Source organism: Lemur catta, chromosome 16, assembly GCF_020740605.2.
Source record: "Lemur catta isolate mLemCat1 chromosome 16, mLemCat1.pri, whole genome shotgun sequence".
In the NCBI taxonomy this organism is placed as follows: Eukaryota; Metazoa; Chordata; class Mammalia; order Primates; family Lemuridae; genus Lemur; species Lemur catta.
This window is the reverse complement of record NC_059143.1, coordinates 1,732,645-1,753,616: the sequence shown is the minus strand read 5'-3', so window position 1 is coordinate 1,753,616 and position 20,972 is coordinate 1,732,645. Positions and strand designations below refer to the sequence as shown.

At 39.6% G+C, this 20,972-nt stretch overlaps 1 protein-coding gene across 3 annotated transcripts in view; it reads right to left on the bottom strand.

Annotated features, from left to right (window-relative positions):
- The window catches only part of RNF130 (ring finger protein 130), an 87,936-nt gene that overhangs the window by 52,598 nt on the left and 14,366 nt on the right, over positions 1 to 20,972 (bottom strand). For all 3 annotated transcript variants that reach the window (XM_045527717.1, XM_045527718.1, XM_045527719.1), the window contains exon 2: positions 6,738 to 6,932. In XM_045527717.1, coding sequence (XP_045383673.1) covers positions 6,738 to 6,932 — 195 coding nt within the window. The remainder of the gene's footprint in view (positions 1 to 6,737; positions 6,933 to 20,972) is intronic.

The window sequence follows — 20,972 nt, the reverse complement described above, 5'->3', positions numbered from 1 at the left end:
AAGATGTGGGGTGTTTTTGTTTTTGAGGCAATTGTGAATGAACTATTTTCTTAATTTCATTTTTGGAATGTTCATAGCTAGTATATAGAAATGTCATTGAGTTTTGTACAATGATTTCGTCTTCTGCATCCTTTCTAAACTCATTCATTATTATTAGATCTAGTAGCTTTCAAAATAAATCCCATCAGATTTTCTACATACACAAACTCTGAATAATATGTTTTACTTCTGCCTTTCTGATCTGGATGCCTTTTATTTCTTTTTCTTGCCTGCCTGCAATGGCTAAAACCACAAGTCTAATGTTCAATAGAAATGGTGAGAATGGAGATCTTCGGCTTGTTCTTGATCTTAGGGAGAAGGCATCAGATATGATGAAAAATGTGGGCTTGTCATAGTTAGATGCCGTTTATCAGGCTAAGGATGTTTCCCTTTACTTCTAACTTGTTGAGTGTTTTGTCACTTATTCTACTAATTGATTTTCAGATGTTAAGATACCCTTATATTCCTGGGACAAATCTCCCTTGGTCATGAATCTAATCCATTTTATATATTGCTGGATTCTATTTACTAATACTTTTTAAAGGACTTTATGCTCATACTCATAAGGGATATTGGTGTGTCATTTTCACGTATATCTTTGCTTGGTTTTGGTATAAGGGTAAAACTGATGTTCTCTATTTCCTGAAACAGTTTGTGAAGGGTTGGATTTTTTTTAAAAAAGTATTTGATAGATTGCACCAGTGAATTTTGTGGTAAGATATTTAATGCCCAATTCAATTTCTTTACTTCTGATAGGTCTACTCAGATTTGCTATTTTTTCTTGAGTCAATTTTGGTAATTCTTTTTTTTTTTTTTTTTTTGGAATCTGTTCATTTCATCTATGCTGTCTGATTTGTAAATGTACACAAAAGAGTAAACATAGCAGGTCTGAACTGCTATTCTTTAAAAGGTCTGCTTATAAAGCTGGCCCTTCGGTGGCACCAGGGAACTTGGATTTTGGGAGGGTTCCCACCATGAATTGGTAAGAGTGGCTCCCTGTGAGTGTGACTATACACTGAATCCACCTGGTGAATCACTGAACCTGTGGGAGGTCTTTGGGACCCCAAACACAGCTGACATAAAGTTGTTCATAATATTCCTTTACAATCTTTTTAATTTCTGTAGAGTAAGTAATGATGTCCCCTTTCATTTGTGATTTTGGTAATCTGTGTCTTCTTTTTTGATCACTCTATCTAAAGGTTTGTAATTTTGTTGATAGTTCCAAGGAGCCAACTTTTGGTTTCATTGACTTTCTCTATTACTTCTCTGCTTTGTGTTTTATAGATTTCTCCTCTAATCTTTATTATCTCCTTTGTTCTACTTGTTTTGGGTTTAGTTTGTTCTTTTTTCAGTTTCTAAAGGTAAAACTTAGGTTACTGATTTGAGATCTTTGTTTTCTGACCTTGGTGTTTAAAGCTATAAATTTCCCTCTAAGTACTGCTTTACCAACATTCCACAAATTCTTATGTGTTGAGTTCTTAATTTTCATTTGGTTTGAAATATTTTAAAAATTTTCTTGTGACTTTTTTATTTGACCCATGTGTTATTTAGAAGTGTGTTGCTTAATTTCAAATACTTAGGGATTTCTCAGATTTCCTTCTTTAGCTGATTTCTACAACATATTCTATTGTGGTTGAAGAATATACTCTATGCAATTTCAATCTTTCAGAATTAATTCAGACTTTCTATTAGGGCTCTATAAACTTCCTGGATATATAGATTAATTAATGTTTTCATCAAATCTGGTAAGTTTTCAGCCATTATTTCCTCAAATATTTCTTTGGCTCCCTTGTTTCTCTCCTCTTCTCTGGGACTTCCATCACATATATGTTAGTATATCTGCTAGTATCTCACAGGCCTTTGAGGCTCTGTTCATTTTCCTTCAATCATTTTTAAAAAACTTTTTTGCTTGAGATTGGATAATTTCTATTGATTTATCTTTAAGTTCACTGATTCTTCTGCTAATTTGAATCTGCTATTGATGTCTTCCAGTGAATTTTTCATTTCCAATATTAAACTCTCTAATTCTATAATGTCTATTTGGCTCTTTCAAATAAATTTTATATTCTTTACTGAGAATTTGTATTTGTTGACTCATTGTTTCCATTCACTATTGTCATATTTTCCCTTACTTCTTTTTTTTTTTTTTTTTTGAGACAGAGTCTCGCTGTGTTGCCCGGGCTAGAGTGAGTGCCATGGCGTCAGCCTAGCTCACAGCAACCTCAAACTCCTGGGCTTAAGCCATCCTACTGCCTCAGCCTCCCCAGTAGCTGGGACTACAGGCATGCGCCACCATGCCCGGCTAATTTTTTCTGTATATATATATTTTTTAGTTGGCCAGATAATTTCTTTCTATTTTTAGTAGAGACGGGGTCTCGCTCTTGCTGAGGCTGGTCTCGAACTCCTGACCTTGAGCAATCCACCCGCCTCGGCCTCCCAGAGTGCTAGGATTACAGGTGTGAGCCACCGCGCCCGGCCTCCTTACTTCTTTAAATATAGTTTTCTTTAGTTCTATGAACATACTTATATTAATTGTTTTCAAGTTTTTCTCTGCTAAATCCAATATCTGGGGACACTTAGAGACAGTTTCTATAGAATGTTTTTCTTCCCTGATTATGAGTCACACGTCCCTATTTCTTTGCATGTCTTGTAATCTTTTGTTCAAAACTGGACATTTTAGATGATATATTGTAGCAACTCCAAATTCTGAGATTTCCCCCGCCCCCTTACAGTTGGTGTTGTTGCCTTACCTGCCTGTTGGCTTTTGTTTATTAACATGCCTGAGTTAAACCTATGAAATCTGTTTCCTCTGTGGCATGTAGCCACTGATACCTCCACTCAGTTTCTTCTTTTTTTATGTTCTTTTTTTCCCCTTCTTTTTAAGACTTCCTAGGGAATTGCTAAGCCACTGGCTCTCCTCTGCTTTCCTGCTTGCCTCCATGAAGTGCCTTCCACAGACGATGGCAATGGGCACTGATGTCACCCACTATTCCAAATAGAGCCCCTTCAATCAGCACAGATCAAGCTGCCAGTCCTTGCAGCCTGTTCCACCCGGGCAGAAACTCCACACAACACAGTTTCACGAGACTAGGAAGCAGCCCCTACTAAACACCACAACTTTCCACTGTTCTTACCTGAAGTTTGGCAGTTTTTCAAAGCACAAATGTGTCTCAGAGTATTGTATGCCTTTGGTTGATTTCCAGAACACTGAAATAACTGTTTTTGTCAATTCTGTCCAGTTTTACAGTTGCTTTTTTAGAAGATTTGCTGATCTCCTCAGTTGGTCATAACCAGAAGTACTACCCTCTCTCCCCATTATTTCTAATCCTACCTTATACATATTTTACAAAGTTTTTCTCTTATGATTTTTATTCTGAAATATTTCAAATGACCAAAAATGAAAGAGAATATAATAAACACCTGTGTACCCAACACTCAGCTCAAGAAATGTAACATTACAGGTGTATTTGAAGCTCTTCATTTACTTCTCCTTGATCCTATTTCCTTTCTTCTCTCTCCAGAGGGACCCACTGTCCTAAACTTGATATTAATGTTATGTATGTTTTTATTTATTTTATACCTATATATATATTCTTAAATAACTACTGTTGTACATTTTAGTATTATTCAAATGATATGACTATAAATATTCTCCTATAACTTAACTGTATTTTGGGGATTTATTCATATAAATATATGCAGCTTTAATTCATTTGTAGTTAACTGATGCATAAATATGCCACAATTAATTCATTCTCCTCTGACAGACATGTGCTTACAATAATCTGCACAGGTGCAAGAGTAACAACAATGTAGAGAAGCACAGGGAGAGGCTGTAAATGTTTGTGTAAGTCCATGAAATCTCCCCATCGGCCTCCACGTGGCTGGAGGTGGAATCCATGGCCTTCCACAGAATCTGGATTTAGAGTCACAAGAGTCCTCAGAGAGCATTTTCTCCAACCCCAACACAGGAGGCAACTTGGCCTATGTCAAAGAGCACATAAGTGGAAAATCTGGGACTGAATCTAGGTTTCCTATCTTCTTGACATCCTTGTTTCTCAAAGCAAGATCTGTGGACCAGCTGCATTAGTATTACCTGGACACTTACTAAAAATACAGACTCTTGGGTCATATTCCAGTCCTACTAAATAAGAATCTGCATTTTAACAAGATTCCCAGGTAATCTGTATGCACATTAAAGTTTGAAAAGTACTCTAGAGTATATATCTAGGTGTGAAATTACTGGATGACAGTGTATGAACTCTTTATACTGGATATTGCCAAATTTTTCTCCAAGGTATTGTACCAATTTACTTTCCCACATTATTCTAATTTTCTACACATTTAATCACTACACAGAGCCATTTCCTATTGCTCTTCTAAACACCTCCATTCTGTTTGCCTTACAAAAGTTACACTTCCTGAGAACATGTCCTCAGACTATACCCCTGAGGTTCCTTATTTGTGCTGCTACACACTAATCTGTGATAAGAGTTATATGTCAAATAAGTTTGGGACACATTTATCAACATATAGTGGGTTCTTTAAGACTTCACAGAGCCCCCAATACGTTAATGAGCACCAGGAGCCTCTAACTGTGGAAGACATTTTAAGCATTTTCCAAAACTTATTTTACAATTTGTCTTTTCTCTTCCATGGATCATCTATGAACACATCTAGATAAACTAACATTTCAAGGAACATACACGGGAAATACTGCATGAATTTATAGGATCTTCCCACCCTTTTTAAACAAAAATCATTTACAATATTTTTTTCAAAGATTTCAATTCCCTCTTAAAATTCCCAGATCATCTCACAGTTTTATTAAAAGACTCTCATTCTAGCTATTTCTCTGTGGTTTTGTCTATGTAAAATAACATCATTGGGAAAGACAAATACATTTTGCTCAATTGAATTTGTCCTTGTCCGTTTTCTTCATGTTTTCAATAAAGAAAAAGTTAGCATGGAATAATAAGCTGTCTTAGGTCTAAAATTTCAAACAGTTTTTCTTTCCTCTAAGACTGCGGACAAAAACAAACTAGCACCTGCTGAGACCCAGGAGGAAAACTACTGTCTTGAGCCCAGTGTTCCCACACAGATGTCCAGCTAAAGTAAACTGTCCCATGGTTTCCTTTTGGTTTCTCTGAATAAATTAAGTTACAGGACTCTAGTTATCTCTGGACAGTGAAAAATCACATATTCTTTCTATTTTATTCTTTGTGCTTTTCCTTAGTTTCAGTTTTTCTACAATGAGCATGTGTTACTTTTGCAACTGGAAAAAAATGGATTTTAGCTCTAAAAGGCTTAGTTTAAAAGGAATAAAATAAGTCACAGGGAAATAAAATTTAAATCTATCTGTATTATTCTATCAAGATACACACAAAAATATAAACAGCCCTTGATTACAGTGAGCAAGTCTTTGCAAAAATATTATCTACAACTGGATTATGTTAACATTACATGATAAAAAGTTAATTTTTTAAGCCATTGAATTCTAAAATCTTTATGAATGCAATATTAACCTTTTTTTTTTTTTTTTGAGACAGAGTCTTACTCTGTTGCCTAGGCTAGAGTGCTATAGTGTCAGCCTCACAGCAACCTCAAATTCCTGGGCTCAAGCGATCTTCTTGCCTCAGCCTCGCAAGTAGCTGGGACTATAGGCTTGAGCCACCACGCCTGGCTAATTATTTTTGTTTGTTTCTATTTTTAGTTGCCTGGCTAATTTTCTTCTATTTTTAGTAGAGACATGGTCTTGCTCTTGCTCAGGCTGGTCTCGAACTCCTGACCTCAAGCGATCCTCCCACCTCAACCTCCCAGAGTGCTAGGATCACAGGTGTGAGCCACTCTGCTCAGCCGCAATACTAACCTTTATCTAGGTTTCCACTCACGGAGATAGAGTAGTGAAACTGAAAGAACACCAGCAAACTGGGGTCTGAGCCCTACTCTGACAGCCCTTACCTGCCTCAGTCTCCTTCCTGCTCTGTAAGGTGAGAGAAGACCCACGTCACCATGGTTATTGTGAGGACTAAGAAACATATTTTAAAAGCTCATAGCATAGTACCTGGCATACATATAGTAAGTGCTCAATAAATTGTGACAATTGTTATTAAAACAATCACATTAGAAACATCCTAAATGCTTCCACAAGAAATGGAAAACTATTGTTACTACCATAATTATGCTAATTACTAAGTGGGTTTCAACATTTATCCTGATGAGATAAAAAGTATCCTTCCCAGTCAGGTAATCCTCGAGAATCCATGATGTAACTTGGGCAAATGATTCCATATCAAATACATCATCTGTCAAAGTCATCCAGTAAACGCAGAAATGCAAAACAACTAAGGATGCAATCACAGCCAGTTATTTAATAAGTGTAACTTTTACAGACTATTATAATGAAGAAGAAGAAGAAAGAAGAAGAAGAAGAAGGGAGAAGGGAGAAGGGAGAAGGAGAAGAAGAAGACGAAGAAGAAGAAGACGAAGACGAAGACGAAGACGAAGAAGAAGAAATTCAACTAAGGGGAAAAGACAGGTGTCTCAACAAACAAATGGTAATGTCAAAAGTAAAAATAATCATAGAATTATGTCAAAAATTATATAGCTTCAGCAGCAGTAGAATGCCTTCTATAAAGCAACAATTTCTACAATTTCTAGGAGGAAAAACAAAATCTACAACTCCCTCTTCTGTTTACCTGGGTGAGTCATGGTGACTGGCTCCTCTTTGGATTTATTATTGTAGATGACCACAGCAACTGCATTGTGGAAAGCAGCCCGCGATATCTTCTCTTTGAACGTGCAGTTTCCCCTCTGCAGCAAAGCAATCCACTGTTTGATGTTAGGAGGGACAAAGAACCGTGTTTGAGGATCACAGCCCAGATGATCAGCAACTAAATAGAAAAGAAAAAAAGTATTTATTAAAAATAAATAAAAGAGACCAAGTCCTTATCGCAGTGCTGAACTGTTCTTTGAATGCCAGAGTCAAAACACTTCCAGCAACTCACTGCCAGCAGAGCTATGAGATATCTACAAATGACAATACAATGAATCTCAATCAATATCTGTATAGGGAGAGAGGTGCACCATTAAAACGTTACCTGTAAGGTAAATCAAAACAATGAAACTTTCTTTTTAACTTTACAGACTTATATCACTTGCACTTACTACTCTATCCATTCATACCCTACATCACCACCAACCACTACCACCACAGTGAGAAAACAGGAGATTAATTTTGCTTGGGGTAGATGAAGAAGTCAAAGTAACCTTTGGTTCAGTTACCAAGTGGTGGTATTGAAATTCAAGCATGTTTGAACAAATTTCTAAGGAAATTTTTAAAGTTCAGTTTTGGCCTATGTTTGAAAGTTGAAGTAGTTAAAATAACAACAAAGTAGAACATTCCTGTAATTTATATTTACTGGTAAAAATTATTCCACAACACCACATTAAAACGTATTTACCATAATAGGATACGAGAAGACACCAATACCATCCCTTGGGACTACAAATTACGTGGCTATTGTTCTAGATTTCTGGGGACGGTCTCTTTCAAATATCCATAGGCACATCTGAATCTGTCAGACCAAGCTCCTCACTCTGATTCTGCACGTGGTCATCATAGCTCTGGTACCTTCTTAAAAATCTTAAAAAGCTGCCCCTGGCTGCTCCTCCCATTCCACACTCTTGCATGCGTAACAGGTTCATGAAAGGTTAAAATGAAAGAGAAGAGCAGTCCAGAAGTGGAAAGAAGTCACTGAAGGTTAAGTCAGAGACTGATGGCACGCAGGGGCAGAGGATGGCAGGCAGCCCTGTGCCTCCTGGAGCCAGTCACTGCCAGTCCTGTTTGTGCTGGGGAGGACTTGAGGAGGAGCAGGGAAACAGCACACTGACCCTAAGGTGTCATACCAGAAGCAAACAAATCAAGAAAAATATTGAGTATTAATAATACAGTGTGACAGTGGTATGTAAAGAGATGACAGCAGTGGGGAAATGTCTGTTTTCCACACACCTGAAGCACACTGCTTAGCAAAAGAAAACCCTTATGCCACTTAAACTGTACAACGTAAAGATGCCACTAACTTCAGAGAAATATTATAGCTATCATTCCCACTTACCTATCTTTCTCCAATTTCTTATACTTAACCATGGTGAGAGATTGAAATGAGAGCATATTTGCTACCAGTGGTCTTCTAATACATAAAGTAAGTGGGAGATGAATGTTTTCAGTTTGTCCTGATTCATATTGACTACAACTTATCACCTACCCTTTACCTTAAACAGTGTCTGCACTCTGAAACGTCAACCCTTTCTCAGTCAAATTAAACAGGGAGATAAAAACCTATGGCATGATTGTAGCAAAAAATTATTGAAAGACACAGTCAACACATCATGAAACTTTAAAATCCTGAAACAGACTGTTTACTTTCAGTGATATCTGTTTCACAGATAATTATGCTGTTTTAAAATAACAAGCAGTTAGGTGACATGTTACAATAGCCTCGTTGTCTTAGGAAAACCTCCAATACTGTACCCAACTGGTGACAAAAAGCTGGTTTTAAGCGTTTCATTTGTTATTTTTCAAAATATACTGCTACATAAACCCTGGAAGAAAATGCAGAATCAAGAATATCTAAAGGAATCTGTATGTTTATCTTCTGTGAAGCATCTATTCATTTTTCTGTGGCCATGCGTGCATTTACAGTGTAGTAAAGAGGAAACGACACAGTTACAGAATCAGCAAGAGCTGGGGTCCAAATTCTAGACCAAATACTTACAGCTGAGCAACTGTCACAGGTTACTTAAATTCCCTGATCTTTAGTTTTACTTATTTATAAAGACTGAGATATTCTTATCTTATAGTCATGTAAGTGAAAAAGCCTTTAACAATTCCTTTATTCTTGAGTGCTTAAAAAAAAAAATCCTTCCCCTTTAACTGGTGTCCATCCTATGTTGTCCTAGTGATCCAGTTCAGTGCCTTGGGTATTTTCTGAGCCAAAATATGTGAACTTCGCCCAGGCTTGGCACCTCGCTTTCCTCCTGTATCCCTCTGGTCTTAGCCACCGCAGCTCCTGATCCCGAGTCTGTCCTCTCTGCCCCATCCTCTTGGGAGTGTCACAGTCCACTTCCAAGAACAGCAGTTCAGTAATATTCACAATGTTTTAGGCACAAAAAGGCACAGCAAGGAGTACAACCACAAAGCAAAATTTATCAAACATACTGAAGAAGAACTTAAAAATTCTCCTAAAGGAATCCCTACCCACTAGAAACATAGTCTATGAACTACATGATCAAAACAAATCCAACAGACCATATGAGCAAGAGAATGCTCCTGTTCCTCAAAATTCATCACCCATAAAAGGTCTCTGATTTTATATTAGTAAGAATATAATACGTAATAAGCCATAGTAAGATAGTCAAAATTCTGCTCAAGGGACTCGTATTTATTTTTCAGAAGAAAATAAAAGGTTTCTATAATCAAGAACTTAATACTGTAGTATACTCATTTTATCTAGTTATTCCTTCCTATAACTAAAATAAACATGAACAATAAACATAATGTGGGCAGGGCGTGGTGGCTCACGCCTGTAATCCTAGCACTCTGGGAGGCCGAGGAGGGTGGATCGCTCGAGGTCAGGAGTTCGAGACCAGCCTCAGCAAAAGCAAGACCCCGTCTCTACTAAAAATAGAAAGAAATTATCTGGCCAACTAAAAATATATATAGAAAAAATTAGCCGGGCATGGTGGTGCATGCCTGTAGTCCCAGCTACTTGGGAGGCTGAGGCAGTAGGATCGCTTAAGCCCAGGAGTTTGAGGTTGCTGTGAGCTAGGCTGACGCCAGGGCACTCACTCTAGCCCGGGCAACAGAGCGAGACTCTGTCTCAAAAAAAAAAAAAAAAAATGTGAACAGCTCTGTAACAACTTCCTAAGAAGACTAATGACTATGATTAAGTGGCATTACTTCAAAATTTAGTAGCAATTGTTTACACTTGAAGCAATTTGTTAAGTTAAAAAAATATCATAGCATAAAGATCTATGTAATTATGACCCATTAAAATGTATCAATAGTGATTTTGTTCAAATTCAGAATCATTTTCCTTCCATTTTTCTTACGTGCAAAATTTTATAAGAGGATACTACTCTGAATGCCTTGCATTTATTAATTACAGAGCCAGGAAAACTTTATTAGAAGTCCATGATAAAAATTTAAAATTATAGATAATCTAAAATATTGTACTACAGAGAAACTGAATTTTTTTCCCTAAATGGTCATTCCTATAGAGTCCAAAAATAGTAATGAGAATTTTATTTACCTCTCAACAGAAACCAAACAATTATGGGATCCTTACCTCAATGAATATTAACTTATGCTCTTAGCAACATGCTAAGTACCAAAGGAACAATGGAACACACATCTTGCTTTGACGTCTTACAGAGCCTCTAAATTTACTGAGATTGGCACAGAAATTAAACACTGACAAGATGGCAGAGAGTGCCAACACAAAAAGCACTTAGAAACTGATGGCGGGAAAGAGCAGCCCAAAGGTAAGGGTTTGGGGGGAGGTGGGACCTAAATAGCACGCTGGTAATGCGCAGCACACAGCACGGGCAGGCACTGCCAGCAGAACAGAGCAGAGCATGTTTATGCCCTTCTCTTGAACACTTGTGATGACCAAATAAGATGCTATGTGACAGAAGCTATAGCACGTTACAAATTTAAGATAATCAAGTTCTGAAAAGATTGAAGGGGAAGAACTTATGGTAGGAAGAATATATAAATATTTAGAGAGTTGGTTGTATGAATGAATGAAATCTCTCTTCCGCATTCCACCAGTCTGAAATTCTCCTCCACTTTGATTCATTTGATTTAGTAAGACCTCATTTCTTTTTTTTTTTTGAGACAGAGTCTCGCTTTGTTGCCCGGCTAGAGTGAGTGCTGTGGCGTCAGCCTAGCTCACAGCAACCTCAAACTCCTGGGCTTAAGCGATCCTACTGCCTCAGCCTCCCGAGTAGCTAGGACTACAGGTATGTACCACCATGCCCGGCTAATTTTGTTTTTTCTCTATATATTTTAGTTGGCCAGATAATTTCTTTCTATTTTTAGTAGAGACAGGGTCTCGCTCTTGTTGGTCTCGAACTCCTGACCTCGAGTGATCCACCCGCCTCGGCCTCCCAGAGTGCTAGGATTACAGGCATGAGCCACCGCGCCCGGCCAAGACCTCATTTCTTAAACATGCAAACCTCCCACATAAGAAGTAGCAGCCACCATGTTGTGGTACGGGTTTGTGCTTTCCTTCCCAGCTCTGGAAACCATCAATCTGCCGCAGGCTGTAAATCTTTCAAGCCCAGAGCAAGGCCAGCCAGAGTGGCTCATGCCTGTTATCCCAGCACTTTGGGAGGCCGAGGGAGGAGGATCGTTACAGGCTAGGAGTTTGAGACCAGCCTGAGCAACACAAGGAGACCCTGTCTCTGTGAAAAATCAGACAGGCATGATGGTACGCACAGGCAATCCCAGCTACTGGGCAAGCTGAGGGACAATCACTTGAGCACAGGAGTTTGAAGTTGCAGTGAGCTATGATGATACCACTGCACTCCAGCCTGGGTGACAGAGAAATCTGACAGTTAAGACAGGCGGCCGTCTTCACTCCAGGCACGTGGCACAGCTACCCAGATACACCTCTCCCTCTCAGAGCCTGTGTGTCTCATTTCCTCCTTCTGAAACACCAGTCCCACTGCTCTCACTGTCCACCTCTGAGCCTTAGGATTCCACTATCTTTTCCAGAATGCCTTTGCAGCCTCCTAAGACTGAGTGAGTTGGGTGCTTTTTCAAGTTGCCATGGCACCCTGAGATTACATCCATCTTTGCATTTATCATCCTGCGTAAGTGGCTGTTTATTTCTGAATCTTTCCTTCTAGAATGTGAGGTCTAGTATCTCCTATAAAATGTATGGCACATAGTAGATGCTTAACATACTTGATGAAGAGAGAAGGGGAAGAATAACAAGGAGGGAAATCAAGCAAAAACCGCATTAAAAAAAGCTTGTGCCAAAGATCTCTTTGTTTCATATGGTAATGTACTAACTGTAATAATGTTCTATTAGTCGTTTCCTACGAAAGATGTAAAAATAAAAGTGAGACTAACTAGGTCCCTCAGACTTAGATGCTTCAATTGTCAGATATGTTCCTGTTATTTGCTTTCCTGGTCCTGAATGAGATTATAATCTCCTCAATCTTTTTTGTTTTTTGGGTTTTTTTGGAGACAGAGTCTCGCTCTGTTGCCCTGGGTAGACTTCAGTGGTGTCATCATAGCTCACTGGAACCTCAAACTCCTGGACTCAAATGATCCTCCTGCCTCAGCCTCCCAAGTAGCAGGGACTATAGGCACGCACCACCACGCCTGGCTGATTTTTCTGTTTTTTGTAGAGATGGGCTCTTGATCTTGCTCAAGCTGGTCTCAAACTCCTAACCTCAAGCAATCCTCTTGCCTCGGCCTTTCAAAGTGCTAGGATTATAGGCCCATTAACAATTTTTTAATTTCATTTGTAATGTTCAGCTACTGGACTTGTGTCTAGCTTTCATTCCTTTATCTACTTCCATGGATATAACTTACTCTCTTATTGTTTCTGCATTTGCACTTAAATCTAACATCTTACTTCTTTTTTTACTCCATTGGATGTTTAGTCTTATTGGAAATGTTCTACTCACCCTTTTCTCTTAATTTTCTGTTAACTTATTCATTAAGTCTCAATTTTCTCTTAACCTTGCATCTACAAATGTTATTCCTCTCATTTTTTTTTAATTCTCTCCCTTCTCCCCTCTTCCCCTGTCTACTTCTGCTACATTTTTCTTTTTGGTAGAACTTGTTATCGTAATGGCCAGTAAAAATGATCTGGATCTTACTCCTTCCTGATTTATCAGAACTTTATACGAATGATCATTCCCTCTTGTTCTTTTTCCTCTCATTTAAACCTGTTGATCTCTTCCATCTTAAAAATAAAGAAGAAAAAAACAGATATCTCAAAAACTCCCCTCTACTGCCACTCTTTTCAAGAACCATCTGTACCTACTGTCGCTATCCCCTTGTTGTCTACTCATTCCTCAGCACGTTTTAATCTTTCTGCATCCCACCACTCCACTAAAATTGCTCTGACTAAAAGGCATCAATAACCTCCACGCTATTAAGTCCGAGGCCATTCTCTGTCCTCCAGACTGACCCGCTGGGCTGAGCACTCTCCTCTCTGCGCTCCCCGCCCCACTGCTCCTGGCTTACCTCCTCCATAGCCTTCAGTGCCCTGGTTCCTGAGCACCGGACTCCCCTGGTGTAGGCCGAGTACTCCCCAGCACTGCCACTCTTACTGTATCAGCGGTTCCCTGTTCTGTTACCGAAACAATGACACTTACTAACGTCTTGTGCCAAGCAGTCCTTTTTTGAGAAACTATTTTTCATTTTCTACTTACATGAGTCCAGTTTCTAATACACACAGCTAAATCAGGTCAACAGCATGCTGAGAAGCAGCAGAGGACTACGGAAACTGCACACAGGGAAGGGGTCCATTCCCTGCCATTCCAAGTAAAAACTCTAGCGTTGACTGTGATGAGGAAAACAGAATTCTTAGATGTTCAACTGGATTACATGGAAGGAGGCATGGACAGGAATGTCCACCGTAGTCAGGTTTATGGCAAAAATCACTCTAATATAGCTTATCTGTTTCTGGGTTGTTTTGCCCCACCTCCAGGCAGGGCCATAGGACCACCTTGGAGTTTGAAGTGAACTCTCAGTTGGCCACCAGCATCTGCTTATTTTTAAAAACAAAGCAAACCCAGAAACCTTATTAATTCAGGCACCTACAGATCACTTCCATATTAGTGATCTCCAACCTTTTGGCTCCAGGGACTGGTTTCATGGAAGACAATTTTTCCACAGATGAGGTGGGGAAACAGTTTTGGGATGATTCAAGCGCATTACATCTATTGTGCAGTCAAACCTCTCTGCTAACGATAATCTGCATTTGCAGCCGCTCCCCAGCACTAGCATCACCACTTCAGCTCCACCTCAGATCATCAGGCATTAGATTCTCATAAGGAGCCGCAACCTAGATCCCTCGCATGCGCAGTGTACAGTAGAGTTTGAGGTCCTATGAGACTCTAATGCCACCACTGATCTGACAGGAGGTGGAGCTCAGGTGGTGATGTGAGCGATGGGGAGTGGCTGTAAGTACAGAGGAAGCTTTGCTGCATCTCCTGCCACTCACCTCCTGCTGTGTGGCTTTACGTGACACCTATGTAGGGTGAGGGGAGACAGACAACCTAAGATAAGCCACACAAGAATGAAGAACGTAAATTACATATGTGAAGGGCTGGCTTTTTCTGTTTCCCACTGGATATGAATAAGGAAACAAGTGACTCCAGTTGTTGCTGGCCGTCACCTTAGGATAAAGAGGAGACCCACGCTAGGATGCAGCTGAAGCTTTAGACAGCAAAGAGAGGAGACTGGGAGGAACCAGAACCCTGCGAACACTGCCGCGGCACTGAGTCCTTAACCCGAAACACAGCTCTCCCTCTCCATTTCCCATTCTGAGACAGGATAAGTTTCCTCATTATTTCTAAGCAATCTAACTCAGGGATTTTGTTACCCAGAGCACCCATTTTTTCTGAGTCAAGCAGACACTGCCTAGATTAGAGGATTATCCCTGCTGAGTGGCTCTTGATTCATCAGGATCCACACTTAACAATCCAAGCCCCCCCAAAAGGCCAAAGCTAAGAGGAAGCTTCCTTGGAAAGTCCTTTGACGCAAGAAGGAGGTACAGTGCCGATCCTTTTCCTTCACATGAGGGAAGTGCCAGCTATTTGGGAAAGGAGAGCTTCACAGGAAGAATGACATCTAGAGCAAGGGTTCTTGACAAGGCTCTGGGGACAGAATTCAGGGGTTAGTGAAATTTGGATGAGGGGAAACCATCTTCATTTTTGCTAAACTCTAATTTAAATCTAGCATTTTCTTTACGAATATAGACAACAAAGTACCTATAACTCTGTAAGCAGCAGCAATCACATTATGGTAACTACAGATACTGCAAAATGCTGGTAAAGTTATTAGACCTGCCACTAGATCTTGCTACTCAACTGATGTTGATCAAGTACACGTATTACCATGTCACAAATATTTTAATACTTTGATACTGCATTTTCAGTATACTTGATTTCCTTTAATCCTATTTCCCTTTGCACTGACCACTATTCTGAGAGGCAGCCCACATATTTCAACAGTTCTAAAGAAACAAATTCTTAACCTTTTTGTATAGAATTTTTAAGAAGGCAACACAGTATCTTCTGTGCACCCAGAGTGCTGGATGCACCAATCGGCATTACAGGAAGGGTTGTGGAACAGCTGAACGGTCAGCAAGTCCAGCTGTCAGCAGCCATCCATCACCGTTTGTCTCCTGTACTTAGAGTACACCTTAAATGGATTTTGATTATTTTTCACATCCTTAGTACGCAAGTATATCTGCTGGATATTCTCCATGACATAATAAAGAGCATCTTAAGAGTAAATTTAAATGATGGCTAATACAAATCACTTCGCATGAAAAGTTATGTTCAAAAATAATTTCTATTAAAACTGATACAACAAATACTTCATGCAAGAGAGATGTATAAATCAAAGTAACTAAAAATTATAACTCAGCCCTCATACAAATTTGGTATCGTAGTACAACACAACAGTGTTAATTATTCAGTCCACATCACTCCCTATCCCACGAAGGACTGCAATGTTCAGTGTAGCTTTTCCTGAGCCCCATTTTCTCTAGGCTCCGTTCATCATGTTCCCCCGCCCCCTCTCTGACTATTCTTCCTCATTTTCCATTGCTAGCCCCTTACCTGGAGGTGTTCACCAAGGTTCTGTCCTAGGCCCTCTTTTCCTGGTGAGCAATATCACCCACTCCCATGGCTTCAACTACCACCTATATGTAAACAATGTCTAAATGTAAATCTCTCTTGAGCTTTGCTGTTTAATACTCACCTGCCTGCTAGATATTTCTCCATGAATACTCAGCACCTCAAACTTACTATCTTTCCCTCAAATGTGACCTTCTTCCTATGTTGAATTCCTGACTAACAGTGTCATCACCTACCTAAACACACAAGACTGAAATCCTGAAATCTCTGTTGAAAAATGAGGAAGTGGCGATACAGAGACCCCGCTCAGTCAATAGAGTATTCTGTGTTCTTGGATGCCACCAGGGGCCCACCAAGACAAGGCAAAACTACTAATTGTACCTCAGCCTGCCAATGCACACAGGGATGCAAGGATACCTTCAAGGATCCAGAGTGGTACCTGAGGACATTATTAATTCTTGGGCAGAAAAGTAAAGGATGTAGGAGAATGCCTGTTTTATTTAATCACTTCTTACTTCCAGTATTAATGATTCTGACACACTGATAGTATTGACAAAGATTGGGCTATGTGGACCATAATTTAAAATACAAGTATGATGGGCTAGGAACCATGTGGCCCACACTAACAGGGAAGAAGGTATTTGTCCAGGGGTTGCCTGACCAGCAAGCAAAGGACTTTAAGCTAAATTGCCAAGGAAGGAGGCAGGTAAGGGAACTTTGGGGGTTGGGCGGGGGGCTGGAAATCATGAAATCAGTCCCTATGGGGAACAATAAGATAAAAAAGGCTGGAAGAGATTATCACATAAGAAAAATGTGAACAGGAGGTTTAAAGTGTTCATAATCTGGTAAGATGAACATCGACCAATAAATAAGAAAAAAAATTAAAAGTTTACCTCAAATATACAAAATAATCAATGACACTTGCTGAAGAAGGTCTCAAGATCAGCCTATAATGATGGAAAAGTATACTCTTTACTACTATTCTAAGGGGAAAAAGGAGAAGCAGATATTTTATGTCATGATAAGGTGTCCTTCAAGGAAACAAGTAAACAGAAGCACTCAAGAACATGTCTGAGAGACAGAAAAGGGAAACGAGACTTTGAGGGGGCAATATACCAAGGTCAACTGGCCAAATGAAGTGAATATGAAACTCCTTAACAGATCACAAAGTTGGGAGACCAGAGAGAGCACTGACAGGGATGCCAGCTATCTGCAGAACTACAGAAATCTCGCTCGGCTAAACACAGGCTATCCCACCTGCTTCCCAGTTCACTTCATCTCCCTGGGAGAATGAACCGCTGCCTGGAACCTCATGCAGACCCAGGGTAAAGTGACTAGTAACTTGGAAGAAAGCAACATAGCATTTTATAGTTTACAAAATCTAGGGCAAAGAAAGCTGGGTAATTATGAATCATCTTGGTGAGAAAGAAAATGAGATATTCCACGAAGAAACCAGCAGGAATGCACAGGATGAATTAAACCTGAAGGAGGACTCATACAAAAGCTGAAAAGGCAAAGGCAAGATGACAGCACAGACTTACAAAATTTTTTCAAAAACTAAAACGCTCAGAAAGAGTTAAAGGTTGCCCATAATGACAGGAACAAGCAAAAGGGCTTCTCTTGCCTCCTTTCCAAAAGCTTTTCCTTTTTTTAAAAGAATATTCACAGCAAGAAGAATAGGACAGAGATAGGTCTACTGCTCAGAGCCAACTTAACCATGGATGAAAATGTTTCCCCGGACTGTTCTGCATTTGCTCTCTCCACCACAGAGAACGACCTCAGAACTGAAACAGAGCGAGGCTGCAGAAGAGCAAATGCTCTCTTAGGATGGATTCCTTCGCTGCACAACCTCCCTTCATCTCAGTGAAACTGCTGTCTGCAGCCTGTGTGTTCAGGCTGGCTTCCTCAAGTAATCTCCGCTTTCTTTCCCATTAAGACGATTTGTAATCACCCAGCTTTCTTTGCCCTGGGATTTACAAACTTTAAAATGTTACAGCTGCCTTCTTCTGAATTTCTGGTCACTTTTGCTTTGTATCACTAAATGCAAAGAATTCTTTCCAGCCCTCAGTATACCATCCCCCCAGCAGATGACCATTTAACTTGGAGACGACACACATTTCTTCAGCCTCCTCCGTCCCCCTTCTCAGTCTTCTTGGATAGCCATTGGTCCCAGCACCCTGTGCTGAAAAGACTATTTTTTTTCCCCATTGAGTCATCTCAGCACCCGAAGGAAGTCAACTGCCCATAAACATAAGGGTTTATTTCTGGATCTCAGTTCTATTCCATTGATTCCATGCCAGTACCACACTTTCTTACTGCAAGTTTTAAAATCAGGAAATATGAATTCTCTAATTTTACTATTTTTTTCCCCAAGTTTGTTTTTACTATTTTGGATTCCTTATACTTTCATATGAATTTTAGGATCGCCTTGTCAATCTCTGCAAAAAGCCAGCTGGTATTTTCAAAGACTTGTTTGTATCTGTAGGTCAATGTGGAGAGTACTGCCACCATAACAACACAAGTCTTTGGACCCAAGACCATGGAAAGTTTCTCCATTTATTTATATTTTCTTTAATTTCTTGTAATAACATTTTATAGTTTTTTGTGCCAATGCAATTTTAAATTATATTTTTAAAAATTTATTTTCTAATTTGTTCCTTGCATATAGAAGTACAACTGACTTTTTTTGTTGTTTTTGGTGTATTGACCTTTTATCTATGCATGCTCCTAAATTTACTTGAGTTTTAAAAAAATTACTTGGCTGGTACTGGTAATAAGAAATTAAGCTTTACTGGCATTTAATCAAGGACTAACACTGGCTGCTTTCCTCAGTCCATTTCAGGTGGCTGTGTGTCACACCTGGTACATGAGGTGTCCTGAATGAAGAGTGGGAGTCCTCCAACATCAAGGGGATGGCAGTGACTCCCTCACTCCTGTGTTTGTCTTCAGTATACTGCAAAATGGCATATACCACAGATGACCATCCCTCTCTAGATGTCTCCCTTTCAATCAACAAATGCCTTTAAAAAAAATCCCAGCAAAGTTAAAAAAAAAAAAATACTAGCAGAGCTAATACCTCTACCCCTGTACAAGCTCTTTTTAGCTACCAAAAAAGATTTTTAAAAAATCAGATTTGGAAAATGAAGCCAAAAAACAAGAAATTAACATGAAGGCTATTAGAAATATGTAGATTTATTACAGCTGTTATTAATTATTAATGTAAGTGTTAGGTCCTAAGTACTAGCTTATGTCAAAAAACCCCAATAGTGTGTGTATAACATTTTTAAGTATAATGTATATACTGGGGCTATATACACATGCACAGTAGAAAAAGTCTGTGTCCTACTGCAGAGAATGGGGCAGAGGGAAGCCACAGTGGACACAGGGGAGCCAGTTAGGAAGCCACATCTAGGTGACAGACCAGAGAAGGATGCAATAGATGTGGAGAGAAATGGACACATTTCAGATCAACAGGATCTGGTAATTAATAAGATAAGGGAGTAGAGGCCTAAAAAGGGAGATACCTCGGTGTCTAGGAAGAGGTGATGCTATTAACTGAAATAGCAAACACTGCAGGAGGAACAGATTTTTGGAGAAAAGACAATGAACTGCCATAGACATGGTGGATTTGAAAGAAGACTAACAGGGAGAGGACAATTCCACTCTTAAGTATATACCCAATAAAACATGTATGTGTGTGTACCAAAAGACATGTACAATGATGCTTATAACTGCATTATTTGGGCCAGGCAGAGGTCATGCCTATAATCCTAGCACTCTGGGAGGCCGAGGTGGGAGGGTCACTTGAGGTCAGGAGTTGGAGACCAGCCTGAGCAAGAGCAAGACCCCATCTCTACCAAAAATAGAAAAAATTAACCAGGTGTGGTGGTGCACACCAGCAATCCCAGCTACTTGGGAGGCTGATATAGCAGGAGGATTGCTTGAGCCCAGGAGTTTGAGGATGCTGTGAGCTATGATCACTCCACTGCATTCTACCCAGAGCAACAAAGCAAGACACTATCTCAAACAAACAAACAAACAAAAAAACCCTACATTATTTGTAACCACCAAACGGCAGGCAACCCATATGTCCATCAAGAGCAGAATGCATAAACTATGACATATTCATATAGCAGATCACTGATAAAACTATCATTACATGCAGTAACATGAACTTATTAATATGATGTAAGCAAAAAAATTAGTCACAAGAATGCAAAAGAATGCATACCATCATTCCATGTATATTGTGATAAATATATATTTGGTCTTCATCCCTGGTTCGTGTCACAGAGCTCCTAAAACCCTTATAATTTCCTGGGTAATACAGATGAGAGGAACATCTTTTGTTATTTGTAATAAACACCTTTCAACCAATTCTAAATTTAAGCCAATGACGTGATTCTTGGAGGATGGGGGCTGCTTGTCAAACAAACCAACCTGTGATTAGAGGGTCAGAACTTTCAGCCCAATCTCTAACACCCCAACTTTTGGAGAGGGGCTGGAGATTGAGCCAATCACCAATGGCCATGATCTAATCAACTGTGCCCATGTAATGAGGCCTCCATAAAAACTCTAAACGACAGCATCAGGGGAGCTTTCGGTTGGTGAACACGCCTCTGTGCGAGGAGGGACAGCACACCCTGACTCCACAGGGACAGAAGCTCCTAATCTCAGGAGCTTACCCTATGTACCTCTTCATCTGGCTGTTCATCTGTATCTTATATAATATCCTTTACAATAAATCAAGGATAGTATTTTCCTGAGTTCTGTCAGCTATTATAGCAAATTTTCAAATGGCAGAGGGGGTTGTAGGAACTCCTGGGCTCACAACTTGCAACTGGTGTCTGAAGTGGAGGGGCAGTTTTGTGAGACTGAGCCTTTAACCTATGGGGTCTGTGCTAACTCCAGGTAGTGTCAGAGTTGAATTAAATTGTAGGACATCTAGTTGGTGTTTGTAGAGATTTGGGAAACTGCTTGGTGTTGAAAACCCATGCATTTGGTGTCACAAGTGTTGTGAATAAAGGAACATTTCCTTT